Here is a 14,579-nt window from a genome sequence, read left to right on the forward strand (position 1 = left end):
CAGTTAGACATACTTCCATCATAGCTACCATCCTGATTCAACAGTCTTGATATTGCTATATATTAAATGAAATGATCTGCATATTTATTTTAATCTAACAAAATGATTCAGATCATTACAAATCAGAAGTGCATGGCTTTACAGTCGAGTATTTTTGAAACATAAACTGGCTGTGTCACTCTTAATGAGAAAATAAAAATACATTGCTCAAGAGCTGATGCATCTGATCTCTTGCTAATGTGCAGCGTTGTGCTGAAAGAAGGACTTTTGATTTGTGGACAGTCGGCGTAGTAACAGTTGCCAAGGCTTTCTTGCTGTCGCTCTTCTTACTGAGTTACTATGGGAACATTGGCGGAAACACAGAGACCATTTGAGAACCTTCAGGGCCGAATATTTCAAACGTGCTTGTGGTGAATGGGTTTCCTACATCAAATCTGCTTTTGTTATCGGTGGAATGGTGCATTCTGGGCTCCAGCCTCTAGTGTGGAATTGGATATGCTTGTTATAAATTGAGAAGCTTCAAGTTTTGTTATCTAACGCCAGCTACCTGTGTCTGGTTGGTTGCTAATAACAACTCGAGAGCACTGTAAACTTTCAAACAAAAGGCTGACATTCCATGGGGCTTCTCCTGTGTTGTGACCCGTTACAAAGTAGCACAGACTGTTCTGGATGCTCATGCCTCACCAGAGCCTGGCAGACACTTAAGCGAAGTCTGATCCAGTGCCTAGCAGCTCGGGAATAATGCCTTGCAATTTGCCAAACACGGTTAATGTTTTACTTTGTCGTTTTCTTGTAATGGATTAGTGGTTCTGCCTGTAACATGTACATTCTACTCCTCAGCAAATCCAGGAGCTGGAAGCCACACTGTACAACACCTTGCAGCAGTGCCCTGGAAACAAAGTAAGTGAAGCACTGACTGAGAAGCAAAAGGAAGAGTTGAAAGTGGCAGTCGAGAAGTGGCGACGTCAAGTCCTGAGGCAGAGCCGGGAGTATGACGGTCAGATCTTGCAGGAGCGCATGGAACTGCTGCAACATGCGCATCAGGTACTACACCTGCCACTCGGGCAGCGTTAATGCCTAGTTACAATTCACCTTTTATACCTCCTTCTCGAAACCGATACTTTGATGGCAGTAATGCTAATAGACTGATTATTGCCCCATTAATGTTTACTCAATTTTGATTATTTTCTCCTTAATGGAGTTATTTTTCAGAATCATTAAGGGACTAAAATCATTTTTTAATCCAGTATTTATATTTCCTCATTCAGAGCAGTATCTATTAATGCATCAGGCTACTTCCAGTTCAGCAGGAAATAATTGACAAAGTTCCATACCAAAAAGGCGACATTCAGAATTTGCCTTTTAGTGGTTTAATACAATCATTAAGTTTGTCTCTCTGTGAAAATATAGACAGCATATTTCTTACTGAAGTTATTTCAGTACTGAATCTGTTTCAGCAAAATGAGCTGTAAAATGATCACAGGGTTGGTTCAATGTTAGGTGAGTAGTATGAGGTGAGGTGAACCCTGTTCAAGTGTCCTCGAGGGATCAGTCATTGTATTCATTCAAATCAGAAATGGAGGAATTTCAGGGCATTAATGCTATCAAAGGATATGCAGGTAGCATTGGAAAATGTGATTTAGAACAGCTGTAATCTTGATGAATAGTGTAGTAAGCTATTTCTTTTAGTTCTCATTGAACCAGGTTTCTTAATCGCAGAACTGGTGGATCTTTTCTTTGTACAGAAATTAGAACAGGTGTCAGATGTTGTGGGGAGAAGGCAGGTGAATGGGGTTAGGAGGGAGAGATAGATCAGCCATGATTGAATGGCGGAGTAGAATTGATGGGCCAAATGGCCTAATTCTACCCCTGTTCCTTATGTCCTTGTGGGAATAGCAAATGCTATCAGAGAGTGATAGTGTCAGTCATGTTTGATTCGGTGGCACTTTCATTTTTATTTTTTTATTTTTTTTAATGTTTTTACTAGAAGCAGTGTACGAAAGTATAAACCACGGCATATGACATAATACATTTATTGTACAGCTTCAATTTTAATTTTTAGCAAAGATGAAATAGAAAAAGAGAAGAGCAAGATAGAAAGAAAATGAAAGAGAAAGTGAATGTGTAAGAATAGAACTCCTACACTACCAAATGAGTGTAGTCGAAGAGTGAGTAAGTTAAAGAAATAGGAAAAATGTAAAGAAATAAAAAGGCAAAAACGGAAAAAGAAAAAAAAAGTGTTGATATACCTACTTCATTTCTTTCCCCCACCCATCACCCAGTCCGTAAATCGGTTTAATTCCAAAGTTGTGTTGCACCATACTATCATTGTAATGAATCAATGAAAGGAATCCATGTCTTTGAAAATTGCTCTGATTTTCCTGCTAAGACAAGTCTCATATCTTCAAGATGTAGTGTCTCAGACATGTTTGTAATCCACACTTTAAGAGTAGGGGCAGATGTATTTTTCCAAAATGTAAGTATAAGTTTTTTCTTCATTATCAGGCCATAATTAAGGAAACGTTTTTGAAATATTGATAGCTCAGGGCAGGCTTCTGCTGTTCTGTAAATAATCAGTTCTGTATGGGGGGGTCCAGTTTTGTTTTTAATGTTTTTGAGAAAATTTCAAAGATTCCTTTCCAAACGTTATCTCGTTTTATGCGAGAGGCAAAGGAGTGTGTTATAGTTGCTTCTTGAAGGAGACATTTGTCACAAATAGGAGATACATTTGAAAAAATCTTATTCGGTTTAGTCTTTGAGCAGTAGAGTCTGTGTAGTATTTTGAATTGGATTAAAATGTGTCTAACATTAATCGAACAATTATGTATATATAAGAGATGTTTTTCCCATCTGTCTTTGGAAATTTTTAGGCCTAATTCCTCTTCCCATTCTCTTCTAATTGCGTCTGACGATGGAATTTCTATATTTAGAAGGGTATTATACAAGTATGATGAAAGTGGCACTTTCATTTTGACTGAAAATTACAACATGGACACAAGGCCTTCGGCCCACCAGGTCCATGTTGTATTTTTCGACCTTTGACCATCGATCACACTAGTTCTATATTATCCCACATTTGAATCCACTCCCTACACATTGGGGACAATTTGCAGAAGTCAATTAATGTACAAACCTGCGCATCTTTGGGAAGTGGGAGGAAATCAGAGCATCTGGAGGAAACGCAAGGCCAATGTGCAAATTACACGCAGACCGCACCAGAGGTCAGCATAGAACCTGGGTCTCTGGCGCTGTGAGGTAGCAGCTCTACCATCTGAGCCACTGTGCAGCCACTGTGCAGCCCTGCAACTTTCTAAGTTGGAATGTTGTGGATTCATGTACCACTTTACTTCTAACCTGAACATCCAATGCCATATTCAATGAGTACAGCACTTTCAGAAATTTTATTTTGCCCTTACCTCTTTCCCTCTGTGACCAAAAAGGACAAAAGCAGCAGATGCATGTGAGCACCACCACCTGAAGCTTCTTCCATTACATACACCATCAATTTTATCACCAGGCCTTCATTGTCACTGATGTATTTTCCTCCTTTACTGCTGCTTAGACTATTTTTTCCATGAAGCTTTTGTGAAGCAAAGATGAAAGTGTTGGCTGATGTCTATTGATTGTTGTTTGTTCAACTGTGCTTAATTGTAAATAGACACAAAAAGCTGGAGTAACTCAGCGGGTCAGATAGCATTTCTGGAAAAAAGTAATAGGTGACGTTTCGGGTCGAGACCCTTATTCAGACTGAGAGTCACATAAACGAGAGATATAGACAGTGATATAGAGAGATATGGAACAAATGAATGAAAGATATGCAAAAAAATAATAATGATAAAGGAAACAGGCCATTAGCTGCAGGCTAGGTGAAAAAGAGTTACAGACAATGATTCTCAACGAGACGACATTGAACCTAGTACAGCGGCTTGCATTGGGGAGGGATGGAGAGAGAGTGGATGCAAGGATTAATTGAAGTTGGCCAAATCAATATTCATACCGCTGGGTTGTAAACTGCCCAAACAAAATATAAGGTGCTGTTCCTCCAATTTGCATTTGGCCTTACCGTGACAATGGAGGAGGCCCAGGACAGAAAGGTCAGTGTGGGAATGGGAGAGGGAATTACAGTGTTTGCAACCGGGAGATCAAGTAGGTCCAGGCAGACTGAGCCAGTCTACGTTTTGTCTTGCCGATGTATATAGAAACATAGAAAATAGGTGCAGGAGTAGGCCATTCAGCCTTTCGTGCCAGTACCGCCATTCAATATGATCATGGCCGATCATCCAAAATCAGTACCCCATTCCTGCTTTCTCCCCATATCCCTTGATTCCGTTAGCCCTAAAAGCTATATCTAACTCTCTCTTGAAAACATCCAGTGAATTGGCCTCCACTGCCTTCTGTGGCAGAGAATTCCACAGATTCACAACTCTCTGGATGAAAAAGTTTTTCCTCATCTCAGTCCTAAACGGCCTAACCCCTTATTCTTAAACTGTGACCCCTGGTTCTGGATACCCCCAACATCGGGAACCATTTTCCTGTATATGTTTCTATAAGATCACCCTCTCATCTTTTTCAACCCCAGTGAATATAAGCCTCGTCGATCCATTCTTTCATCATATGTCAGTCTCGCCATCCCGGGAATTAATGTAATTGAATATGAATATAAATATTGATTGTAATCCCTCCCGGTTCCTTCTTTAATATCTGTATGGCAAGCTCTTGTCCTAATCATTGGGAACTTCGGTGCCCAGACTCCATATACATGAGGACGTCAGGCCTGCTACTTGGGTGTAGTACTGAGGGAAGGGAGCAGCAGTGTCAGAGATGCCATCTTTCTAACAAAATGTGACAGTGAGACTTTGCTGTCCAAGCTGAATATGAAGTGTTGTTCTTCTAGTTTGCATGTTGCCTCACTCTGGCAATGGAGGAGGCCCAGGACAGAAAGACCAGTGTGGGAATGAGAAAGGGATTTGAAATGGTTAGCAACTGGGAAATCCAGTAGGCCTTGGTAGACTGAGTGGAAATATTCAGTGAAGCGGTCTCCGTGTCTCCGTTTGGTCTCGCCCATCCATGCACAGGACACCGGGAACACCGTATGCTGTGGATGAGGTTAGAGGTGGCGCATGTGAATCTCTGTTTCACTTGGAAGGACTGCTGGGGTCCCTGGATGGAGGCGAGGGAGAAGGTTTAGGGACAGGTGTTGCATTTTGTGCAGTTGCAGGGGAGGGAGTGGTTTGGGAGGGAAGGGTTGAGTGAACCAAGGCGTTGCGGAGGGAGCGGTCTCTGCGGAAGGCGGAAAGGAGTGGAGATGGGAAGATGTGATTCGTGGGGTGGGATCACTTTGTGGGTGATCACGTGGTAGGATCAAGTTGCATGGTCGGCTGTACCAGAAGGTTGACGCACATGGGATCCAAAGTTAGCTTGGTCATAGGAAGGTAGAAAGTTATGGTAAAAGGATGTTTTTTGATTGAAAATCTGTGGCCAGTGGTATTCTGCAGGATCAATGTTGGGCCTTGTTATTCGTGACATATTATTGACTTGGATGTGAATGAAAGAGATGGTATGTCTGCAGATGACATGAAAGTTGGAACACAAAGTGCTGGAGTAACAGCGGGTCAAGCAGCATCTCTGGAGGACATCAGGATGTGTGATAAATATATGATAGTGTGCTGCATCTACTGGAGTAAGGTAAAGGCACTGGGGAGATGAGCTGGTTGCCTGCGCAGTTTAGCGTGCTTTGATTCATAAATCTGGTTTGGATAGTTCATTTTGTCTTGGCCTTTATTTCTGAATTGTGGCCAAATTAACACTATGGTGGCCATTGGCCAAAGAGGAAATGAATTTGTAAGTCTTTAACAATGCAATAAGCTTGGGAGAGGGGGGAATTAGAAATAACAAAATGTGAGGCCTTGTGTTTTCAGATGGAGGGCAGGAATAAAGGTGAAGCTGTTCAACACTTGGGTCTTCATCTTGTCATTTTGGACCCTGTCCCACAAATAAACCCCTACACTACAACATGACTTCCCTTTCCTCTATACTTCCTTAAAAGCTGCTCACCTCCAACATCTTCCATGTTTAATGAAATAAATTATAACATTAATCAGGGCTGCCAACTCTCACGCTTTGAGCGTGAGACTCACGCCCTCAATCAAACTCTCACGCCCTCACGCTGATCAGAAATTTCTCACGCTCAGTGGTGAGAAATTTTGTGATCAACGAAAATTTCAAAACTCGGATAAACTGCATGGTCCGCGGGTGTTGGAGAGCAGGGGCTGCGGGAGGGATGGGAGCAGTACAAGCGGCGGGAACAGATGCGGGGAGCGGGGACTTGCGAGTGTTTGCGGCGCTGTCGAGTGTTTGCTGGGGCTGACGCTGCAGCTCTGGCCATGAAGCACTCCGGACAGTGCGAGTGTCCCGGGACGTCGGAGGCGTTGAGGCATTGCGCCGCTGCTGCGAGAGTTTCTGTGCCAAAGGGACAGACTCTCAAAGGGAGGTGGAGAGAGAGAGAGGGGAAGGAGACAGGGAGACAGTGGAGAGAGAGAGGGGGGTGAGAGGAGAGAGAGGGGAGAGACAGAGGGGGCGTGAATGGAGAGAGAGAAGAGGGAGAGGGGGGGAGAGAGAGGGGGGAGAGAGAGGGGGGGAAGAGAGAGGGAAGAGAGAGAGGGGTGAGAGGGAAGAAAGGGAAGAGAGAGGGGGTGGAGAGGGTAGGAGAGAATGGGAGAGAGAGCGGGAAGAGAGAGGGGTGGTAAAAGAGAGAGGGATGGGGGGGCAAAGAGAAAGAGGAGAGAGACAGAGGAGAAAGAGAGAGGGGAGAGAGAGCCAGGGGGAGAGTGAGGTGGGAGGGAGAAATGGGGGAGAGAGAGAGATGAGAGAGAGAGAGGGTGAGAAGAGAGAGAGGTGAGAGGAGAGAGGTGAGAGGAGAGACAGAGAGAGAGGGGAGAATGTGTAGAGAGGGAGAGATAGAGAGGGAGGGAGAAAGAGAGAGAGAGAGGGGGGGATAGAGGGGGGAAGAGAGGGAGAGAGAGAAAAGAGGGGGAGAGAGAGAAGAAAGAGGGGGAGAGAGAGGGGAGAGAGAGTTAGGGGAAAGAGAAGGGAGAGAGGGGGAGAGAGCGGGAGAGTGAGGTGGGCGGGAGAGAGGGGGAAGAGAGAGGGAGAGAGAGGGGGAGAGAGGGAAGAGAGGGGAACAGAGGAGAGAGAGGGGGGAGAGATAGTTAGGGGAGAGATAGTTAGGGGAAAGAGAGGGGAGAGAGAGTTAGGGGAAAGAGAGGGGAGAGAGGGGATGAGGGAGGGGGAGAGTGAGGTGGGAGGGAGAGGGGGAAGAGAGAGGGAGAGAGAGAGGGAGAGAGAGAGGAGAGAGAGAGGGGGGAGAGAGGGGGGAGAGGGAGGGGGAGAGAGGGGAGAGAGTGAGAGGGGTGAGAGGGGAGAGAGAGAGAGGGGGAGGGGAGAGAGGGGGTTGAGAGGGGGTTGAGAGGAGAGAGAGTGGAAGTGAGGGGGAGAGAGAGAGAGGGATGAGAGTGAGGTGGGAGGGAGAGAGAGAGGGGAGAGAAAGAGGTGGAGAGAGAGAGGGATGAGAGTGAGGTGGGAGGGAGAGAGAGAGAGGAGAGAGAGAGGGGGAGAGAGAGCGGGGGGGAGAGGGAGAGGGGGATAGAGAGGCAGGGCTGCCAACTCCCATGCATTGAGCGTGAGAATCACGCATTTCACCAAATTCTCACGCTGATCACAAATTTCTCTCGCTCTGTTGTGAGAAATTCTGTGATCAACGAAAATTTCAAAACTCATATCAACTGCATGGGCCGCGGGTGTTGGAAGCAGAAGCAGCGGCAGGGACAGATGCGGACGGGGAGCGGGGCTGGCGAGTGTTTGCCGGGCTGGCGAGTCGCTCACTGCAGCTCCGGCCATGGAGCAGCCTCAGTGCAAGAGTCCCGGGCCGTCGAAGCGTTGCGCCGCTGCCGTTAGAGTCTCTGTGCCGAATTCGCCCAGGTGACCGGCATGGATCAGGCTGTGGCTCGGTGCATCCTGGAGGACAACCAGTGGCTGCTGGAAGTAAGTACCAAGCACTGGGTAGAAACGGTGGAAGATAGTGGACTTCAAATGGGGGTGGTTGGAGAAAGCATCCTGCTTGCCGGCTAGATTTTCACTTACTGTAACTGCAGGAAAAATGTTCCCGATGTTGGGGGCGTTCAGAACCATGGGTCACAGTTTAAGAATAAAGGGGGGCCAGTTAGGACTGAGATGAGAACAAACCTTCTTCACGCAGAGAGTTGTGAAACTGTGGAATTCTCTGCCACAGAAGGCAGTGCAGGCCAATTCACTGGATGTTTTCAAGAGAGAGTTACATTTAGTTCTTGGGGCTAACGACATCAAGGGATATGGGGAAAAAACAGGAAAGAGGTACTGATTTTAGATGAATAGCCATGATCATATTGAATGGCAGTGCTGGCTCGAAGCGATGGCCTATTCCTGCACCTATTTTCTATGTTTCTATGCTTGAGTATATGGCAATAAAACTCGATCACTTGATTTTGAAGCATTCATGCATGGTTGAGGTATAATGTAGTCATAGAGTGATACAGTGTGAAAACAGGCCCTTCGGCGCAACTTGCCCACACCCGCCAACATGCCCCAGCTACGCCACCTGCTTTTGGTCCATACCTCCAAACCTGTCCTATCCATGTATCAGTCTAACTTTTTCTTAAATGTTGGGATGGTCCCTGCCTAAACTACCTCCTCTGGCAGCATGTTCCATACACCCATCACCCTTTGTGTGGATAAAGTTACCCCTTAGAAAGTAGCAATGTTACAAAATTTTGAGATTTTAAAAATCAAGTCTGTAATTTATCCCATCAGATAAAGCATAAAAATAAGTTTAATTTGACACCTAATTCACTTTCATATCTCAAGTATTTAAAAAGTTATGGCCATTTTCATACTGGGAAATGAGCATCTTGTTCCCTATTGATTTTCTATGGACATAACAAAAAAGCTGTGATCTTGAACAGTCAAAAGCCCATAACTTTCTTAAAAATTAAGAAAACTGAATGAAATTTTCAGTTATCATAGATTGAAGCATTCTGAAACAAATATAAAATAATCTTACTTGGATGACCTGAAATTAAAGCATATAATTAGTTAGTTACCTAATTGTAGCTAATTTCAGACTTCAATTACTAGATCTAAACATCTATCCATTTCTTAATAAATGATTAACATTTTTAAATAGCCTAAATGTCCAAATAATATTCACAAATAATTCACAATAAAACATGATTTTTAAATCTCATTTACATTAATTTATAGGCCAAATGGAAGGAATTTAGTGTTCAATTGCTGTAAATAAATGCCCATTTAAATCAGCTTTCCAGTGGGTCCCTGTGGAACGCGCTGGTTTAGAACGTTCACATTGCGGTAGATTTGTGCCCCAAATGCCCAGAAAAATACTGCGCGATATAATGGGCCCAAATTGAGCTACTCGCAATATTAAACTTTGTATAAAGGGTTCTTTAGAAGCCCTTTTTAATGTAAATATATACAGCCTAACTTCAGCTGTTTGCTTTATGAGACTCTGCGGTTGCTGGCGGTCACGGGTTTAGAGATTGATTTTTAAACTACTATAACTATTTTACGAGGCCTTTAAAACTAATAATAGCTTTTGCGACGGGGTCTTCCAGCGATTTTTCGTTAATAATTAACTAGGCTGAACATCTTCGATTTGAACAGCCTAGAGAAAATCGCGTTTTAAACCCGCCCCCTCTAAACGGCGCCAAAATCGCGCACACCCGTAGCGGCAGATTTTCAAAGACGCTTCAGGTAGGCTTTGCAACATACCTATAGAAAGTTACCTCTTAAAAATACTTCATACCAAAAACATTGAAATCATACTTCTACAGTGCACTAAAACATGATTTTAATACATCAAATTTCAAAATGTTCCTACCCTGGGAGGGGGGACACCCTTCTTCCACACCCTCTCCCCACTCGGTTGCTCCACTCCCTCACCGGGTACCCCCAAGGCCAGTGATCAGTGATCGCACAGCCTCCCCCCTTTCAAAAATGCTCCAATCTCATTTAAAGCATATATATTGCATTCAAGTGTAAGTTAAAAGATTCGCTACAGTATGCACCATATTGCACAATTTCGAGCTGAAAAATGCAAGTTCCGTACCAATTGGAGGGGGACACCCTCCTCCCCCCCCCCCCCCCCCCACCCCCCACCCCCGGTCGCTATACTCCCTCGGGCTTGGTCTCTCGCAATTTCTCACTCCCAACTCTCACCCAATGTTGGCAGCCCTGCATTAATTATATTCACAAGAAACATCTCTGGCTAATTCCAGATCCGCAAGGGTGTACTTGTCAATGGCCTCATCATTACAACCTGATTGCATTGTCAGTGTACCTCATAGTTCTTATTGTTTTGATTTCAATAGCAGGAGCACAGTAACCAAAGGGTTCTTATCATTATAGCTCAGCTTGACAACCTGCCCTTTCATGTTTTTTTCTCTAGATGACAAATGGCTGCAAGAACACAAAGTGACTTGGCCAGATTGTCATTTGTCAAATTGATGACGGACTTTTATTTCAGCCAAATTGTGCCGGAGCAATCATTTTTCTTTCCAGTGGCAGTGTTGTGTACTGAGCACTTCCATTGATTTGGTGATGAAAGACAAGTCTAGTCCAAGTTCTGCTTAAACAGTTGTATCGCGCACGCCGCTAAGGAAATCAGTGGAGCTGGATTGACTGCTCTGCCGCTAACCCACAATTAAAGTACCGCATGAACTAGCGAGCATTTTGCCAACTCTGACAAGTTCCTCTCTCAGACTTTTCTTTGTAATCAACAATCCCATTATCCTGACATCGTGGCCCCTTCAAATATGAATCATGCCTTTTTCAAGTTCCTTTATGGTTCAGCAGTGAAATAATTGATTTGATTTTGCTTGAGGGTGCCAAATCTTTGCAGTAAATGTTATTTAAGAAGGGCTGTCATTTTAGTTGTGGTATCGGTAAACATGATACAGCAATTCATTTTAAAGGCAACTTGTAAGTGAATAGAGGGAAAATGTTTTGGAATCATTTTTCTAGAAAATGCTACTCTTTAACAGTGAGATTACGAGCAAAACTAAATACATTTATGAATTACATTGAATCATTGACCAATTTTTCCGAAGCAGGTAACCCAGATGTAATAGCCAGCAGCAAGGCTTGAGCCTTCAAATTGAGGTGCTTAATTTTTAAGTAAGCCACTGAAAATCAGCAAGAGCAACTGGATGCCTGGGATGTGAGTGGGGGAGAAGGCAGCACCTCTGTCCCCCCACACTCAATTGGATTGAGGTGCTTGCAAATTAATATTGCAAGGATTGATCATGGAGTATCAAGTAGATTGGGTGATTTCAAGACCTATCAGATGAAGAAAATAGAGAGATAAAGCAATTCGGTTAAGAGAAGGAAAGGAAAAGTTTTTAAAAATTGATAATTCTGAAATCTCCCAACAATTGATACCCAAAGGAATGAGACACTATACTTACATTAATTAATTTTAAAAATCCCATAAAATATATTTGGCAATAATATGTACTTAAACTTCATTCAAAACATGTCTAGAGGGAAGCAAAATGTTTCATTTATCATGAGTATCTGCCTCACAAATACAATAGCAATGTTTCTCCATTCACTTCAACTGCAAGATATATTTACCTAAAGTAAATAGTGGAGCAGACATTCAACTTGAATGTTTGAGATTGTAAATATAATTTTAACCACATACTTGCACTTCAACCCAACTGAAACTTCTGCATCTTTTTTGCATAAATAATAGCAAGTACAATCAGACACATTATTATACTGACTTGTAAAGCAAAAGTAATTATAATTCCCTCATTAATAAATTAGAGATATATTATAATATAAAAAATAAATACATAAATAAATTAAAGAGTTGTAATTACTCATGCTGCCAAGTTGATACATGGATCAATCTAAATAATACTAGCTGTATTTTCCCATAACAAGTCACGTCACAATTAAAAATCCATTGTAAAAAAGTTACTGAAACTCTTTATTTTAACAGATTACACTTTATGTAGATTTACAGACCTTTTTATTTTTACAGATTACAAAGCAGGCATTGTTCTGTTTCCCTCAGTACAAAATAACACTGAATGATTCTTCATTGAGTTCCTCGATGTTAGTTCCTGATAAGTAACATACATTCAATATTGCACCAAAATGTCCCATTGTAGCTGACGAGAAGACCATATGCAGATTGGACATCTATATTCTGCATATAAATCTGAAGAAGGGTCTCAACCCAAAACGTTACCCATTCCTTCTCTCCAGAGATGCTACCTGTCCCGCAGAGTTACTGCAGCATTTAAACCAGCATCTGCAGTTCCTTCCTGTACATATATTGTTTAACAGCTCTGTTCGGACCACGAGTATGACCCTGAGCTTCCAGCCATCGGTCACTTTACTTCTCCAGCCTCCTCTCTGTCTGACCTTTCCACCTTTGGTCATAATCTACATAAAGTGTGAGGTAATATGTTGAATCCTGCAGGTCTTGGCCCACTCGTCAGGCACGTACCCTGCAATAGACCTCACAACCGTGCCACCCTTCTCCAGTTGTACCCCTCCCAGTAGGCTTGAGGCTGCACCATTGTGGCCATCCTGTTGAACTCTGGTCATTGCAAGGCCATTTCACTCTGGTGTTCAGTGACATTTAGCAAAGGTTAAAATAGCCGATTAAAAAAAACCTGAATAAAATAACAGTTTCCTTAAAAACAATGCTATTAAGTAATTGAAACTTTAATATTATGTATAATAAATAAGCAATCTTCACTTTGTACTGAAAGCTAGTGGTCCCTTGTGGCCAACCATGTTACAATGAATGCAATGTATCTAGTCCCTCAGCCTGGATAATTACAGAACCTCCCTGGTTTTTAATTGGCCATTGTAAGAGATCAGATGCATCTGCATCCAATTTTGAATGCATTCCTTACTTCTACACCAGGGACGTGCGGTCAGGGGAGGCAGAGCCTCACCTGTCATACTCCCAATGAAAATAGCTGTTAAGAAAAGAAAAGAAAAATAATAATAAAATAAAATAAATATAAAGATTTTTCCACTGATCTGTGTTATAAATGTCATTTGTATATGAATCCAATCAATTTTTATAATAAAAATCACCAAATTTGCGCAGCTCCGCTGCAAATACAGGGAGAGATGAGAGGTGAGGCAGCAATGAGCTGAGCCTCCCCTCTGATTGCGCAACCCCTCAGAAACTGCATGGAGCACGGGCAATAAGCGTGTGCCTGTTACTATCTCTATGTATGTCAGCAATGTAATGTTTGTAAACCCCTTCATTACATGTCCTCGCCTTCCATAGTCCAGGTAACTTATTTCACATATAAATATATTAAATTTGTGCTCGCTGGTCTCACATAAAACTGCAATGAAAAAGCTCCAGGGGAGTCAGCGATCACATCTGCCTCACAAGGGGGCGTGTCTTGAGCCCTGTGTTGGAAGAGTGAGCGTCAATTACGTAGGCTCAGCATATGTAATTGACGCTGCCTCACTCTCTCTCCACGTTAGCTAGCTTCAGCATCGGCGGCGCTGACTTTCCAGCCGCGGGCGATGCTGACTGGTGGATTGATTCTTTGATTTGTAGCGGCCGATTTGGAGGCTCTGGGCCGCTGAGAGCTCCTAATTGGGCCCCACGCTGGAGTAATCTACTCTCGGATCGGGACCCCGGCATCCACTCCCGCCGCCGGCCCTCCCCCTCCCTTCTCTCCTTCCATTCCCTCCCTCCCTTCCCATCTTCCCTCCCTCTCGTCTCTCCTTCCTTCCCTCCTTCCTCTCTCTCTTTTCCCTTCTCTCCTTCCCTCCCTTCTTTCTTCCTTCCCTCCCTCCCTTCTTTCTCTCCTTCCCTCCCTCCCTTCTTTCTCTACTTCACTCCCACCCTTCTTTCTCTACTTCCCTCCCACCCTTCTCTCCTTCCCTCCCTCCATCCTCTCTCTCTGTTCCCTTCTCTCCTTCCCTCCCTTCTTTCTCTCCTTCCCTCCCTCCCTTCTTTCTCTCCTTCCCTCCCTCCCTTCTTTCTCTCCTTACCTCCCTCCCTTCTCTCCTTTCCTCCCAGACACATACATCACGCACAGAAAACTAACACACACACGACTAACACACACACACACAACTAAGTTAGGATGGGGTAGAAGCCAGTGCCTCCCCAGCCATTGACCTCACCGCACGTCACTGTTCTACACTGCAGTGTGCAAATGTGCTTGTCCAGCTGTGTTCACTATAGTTATTCAGTGAATCTCAAGCATTTATAACCATATAACCATATAACAATTACAGCATGGAAACAGGCCATCTCGGCCCTACAAGTCCGTGCCGAACACTTAGTTTCCCCTAGTCCCATCTACCTGCACTCAGACCATAACCCTCCATTCCTTTCCCATCCATATACCTATCCAATTTATTTTTAAATGATAAAATCGAACCTGCCTCCACCACTTCCTCTGGAAGCTCATTCCACACAGCTACCACTCTCTGAGTAAAGAAGTTCCCTTCATGTTACCCCTAAACTTCTG

General features: G+C 43.6%; 1 protein-coding gene across 2 annotated transcripts in view; it reads left to right on the forward strand.

Moving 5' to 3' along the window:
• jakmip1 (janus kinase and microtubule interacting protein 1) overlaps window positions 1-14,579 on the forward strand; it is a 334,448-nt gene that overhangs the window by 306,803 nt on the left and 13,066 nt on the right. For both annotated transcript variants that reach the window (XM_033021201.1, XM_033021210.1), the window contains exon 20: window positions 841-1,044. In XM_033021201.1, the coding sequence (XP_032877092.1) occupies window positions 841-1,044 (204 nt within the window). The remainder of the gene's footprint in view (window positions 1-840; window positions 1,045-14,579) is intronic.

The sequence above is a fragment of the Amblyraja radiata genome, chromosome 1 (genome assembly GCF_010909765.2).
Source record: "Amblyraja radiata isolate CabotCenter1 chromosome 1, sAmbRad1.1.pri, whole genome shotgun sequence".
Taxonomy (NCBI): domain Eukaryota; kingdom Metazoa; phylum Chordata; class Chondrichthyes; order Rajiformes; family Rajidae; genus Amblyraja; species Amblyraja radiata.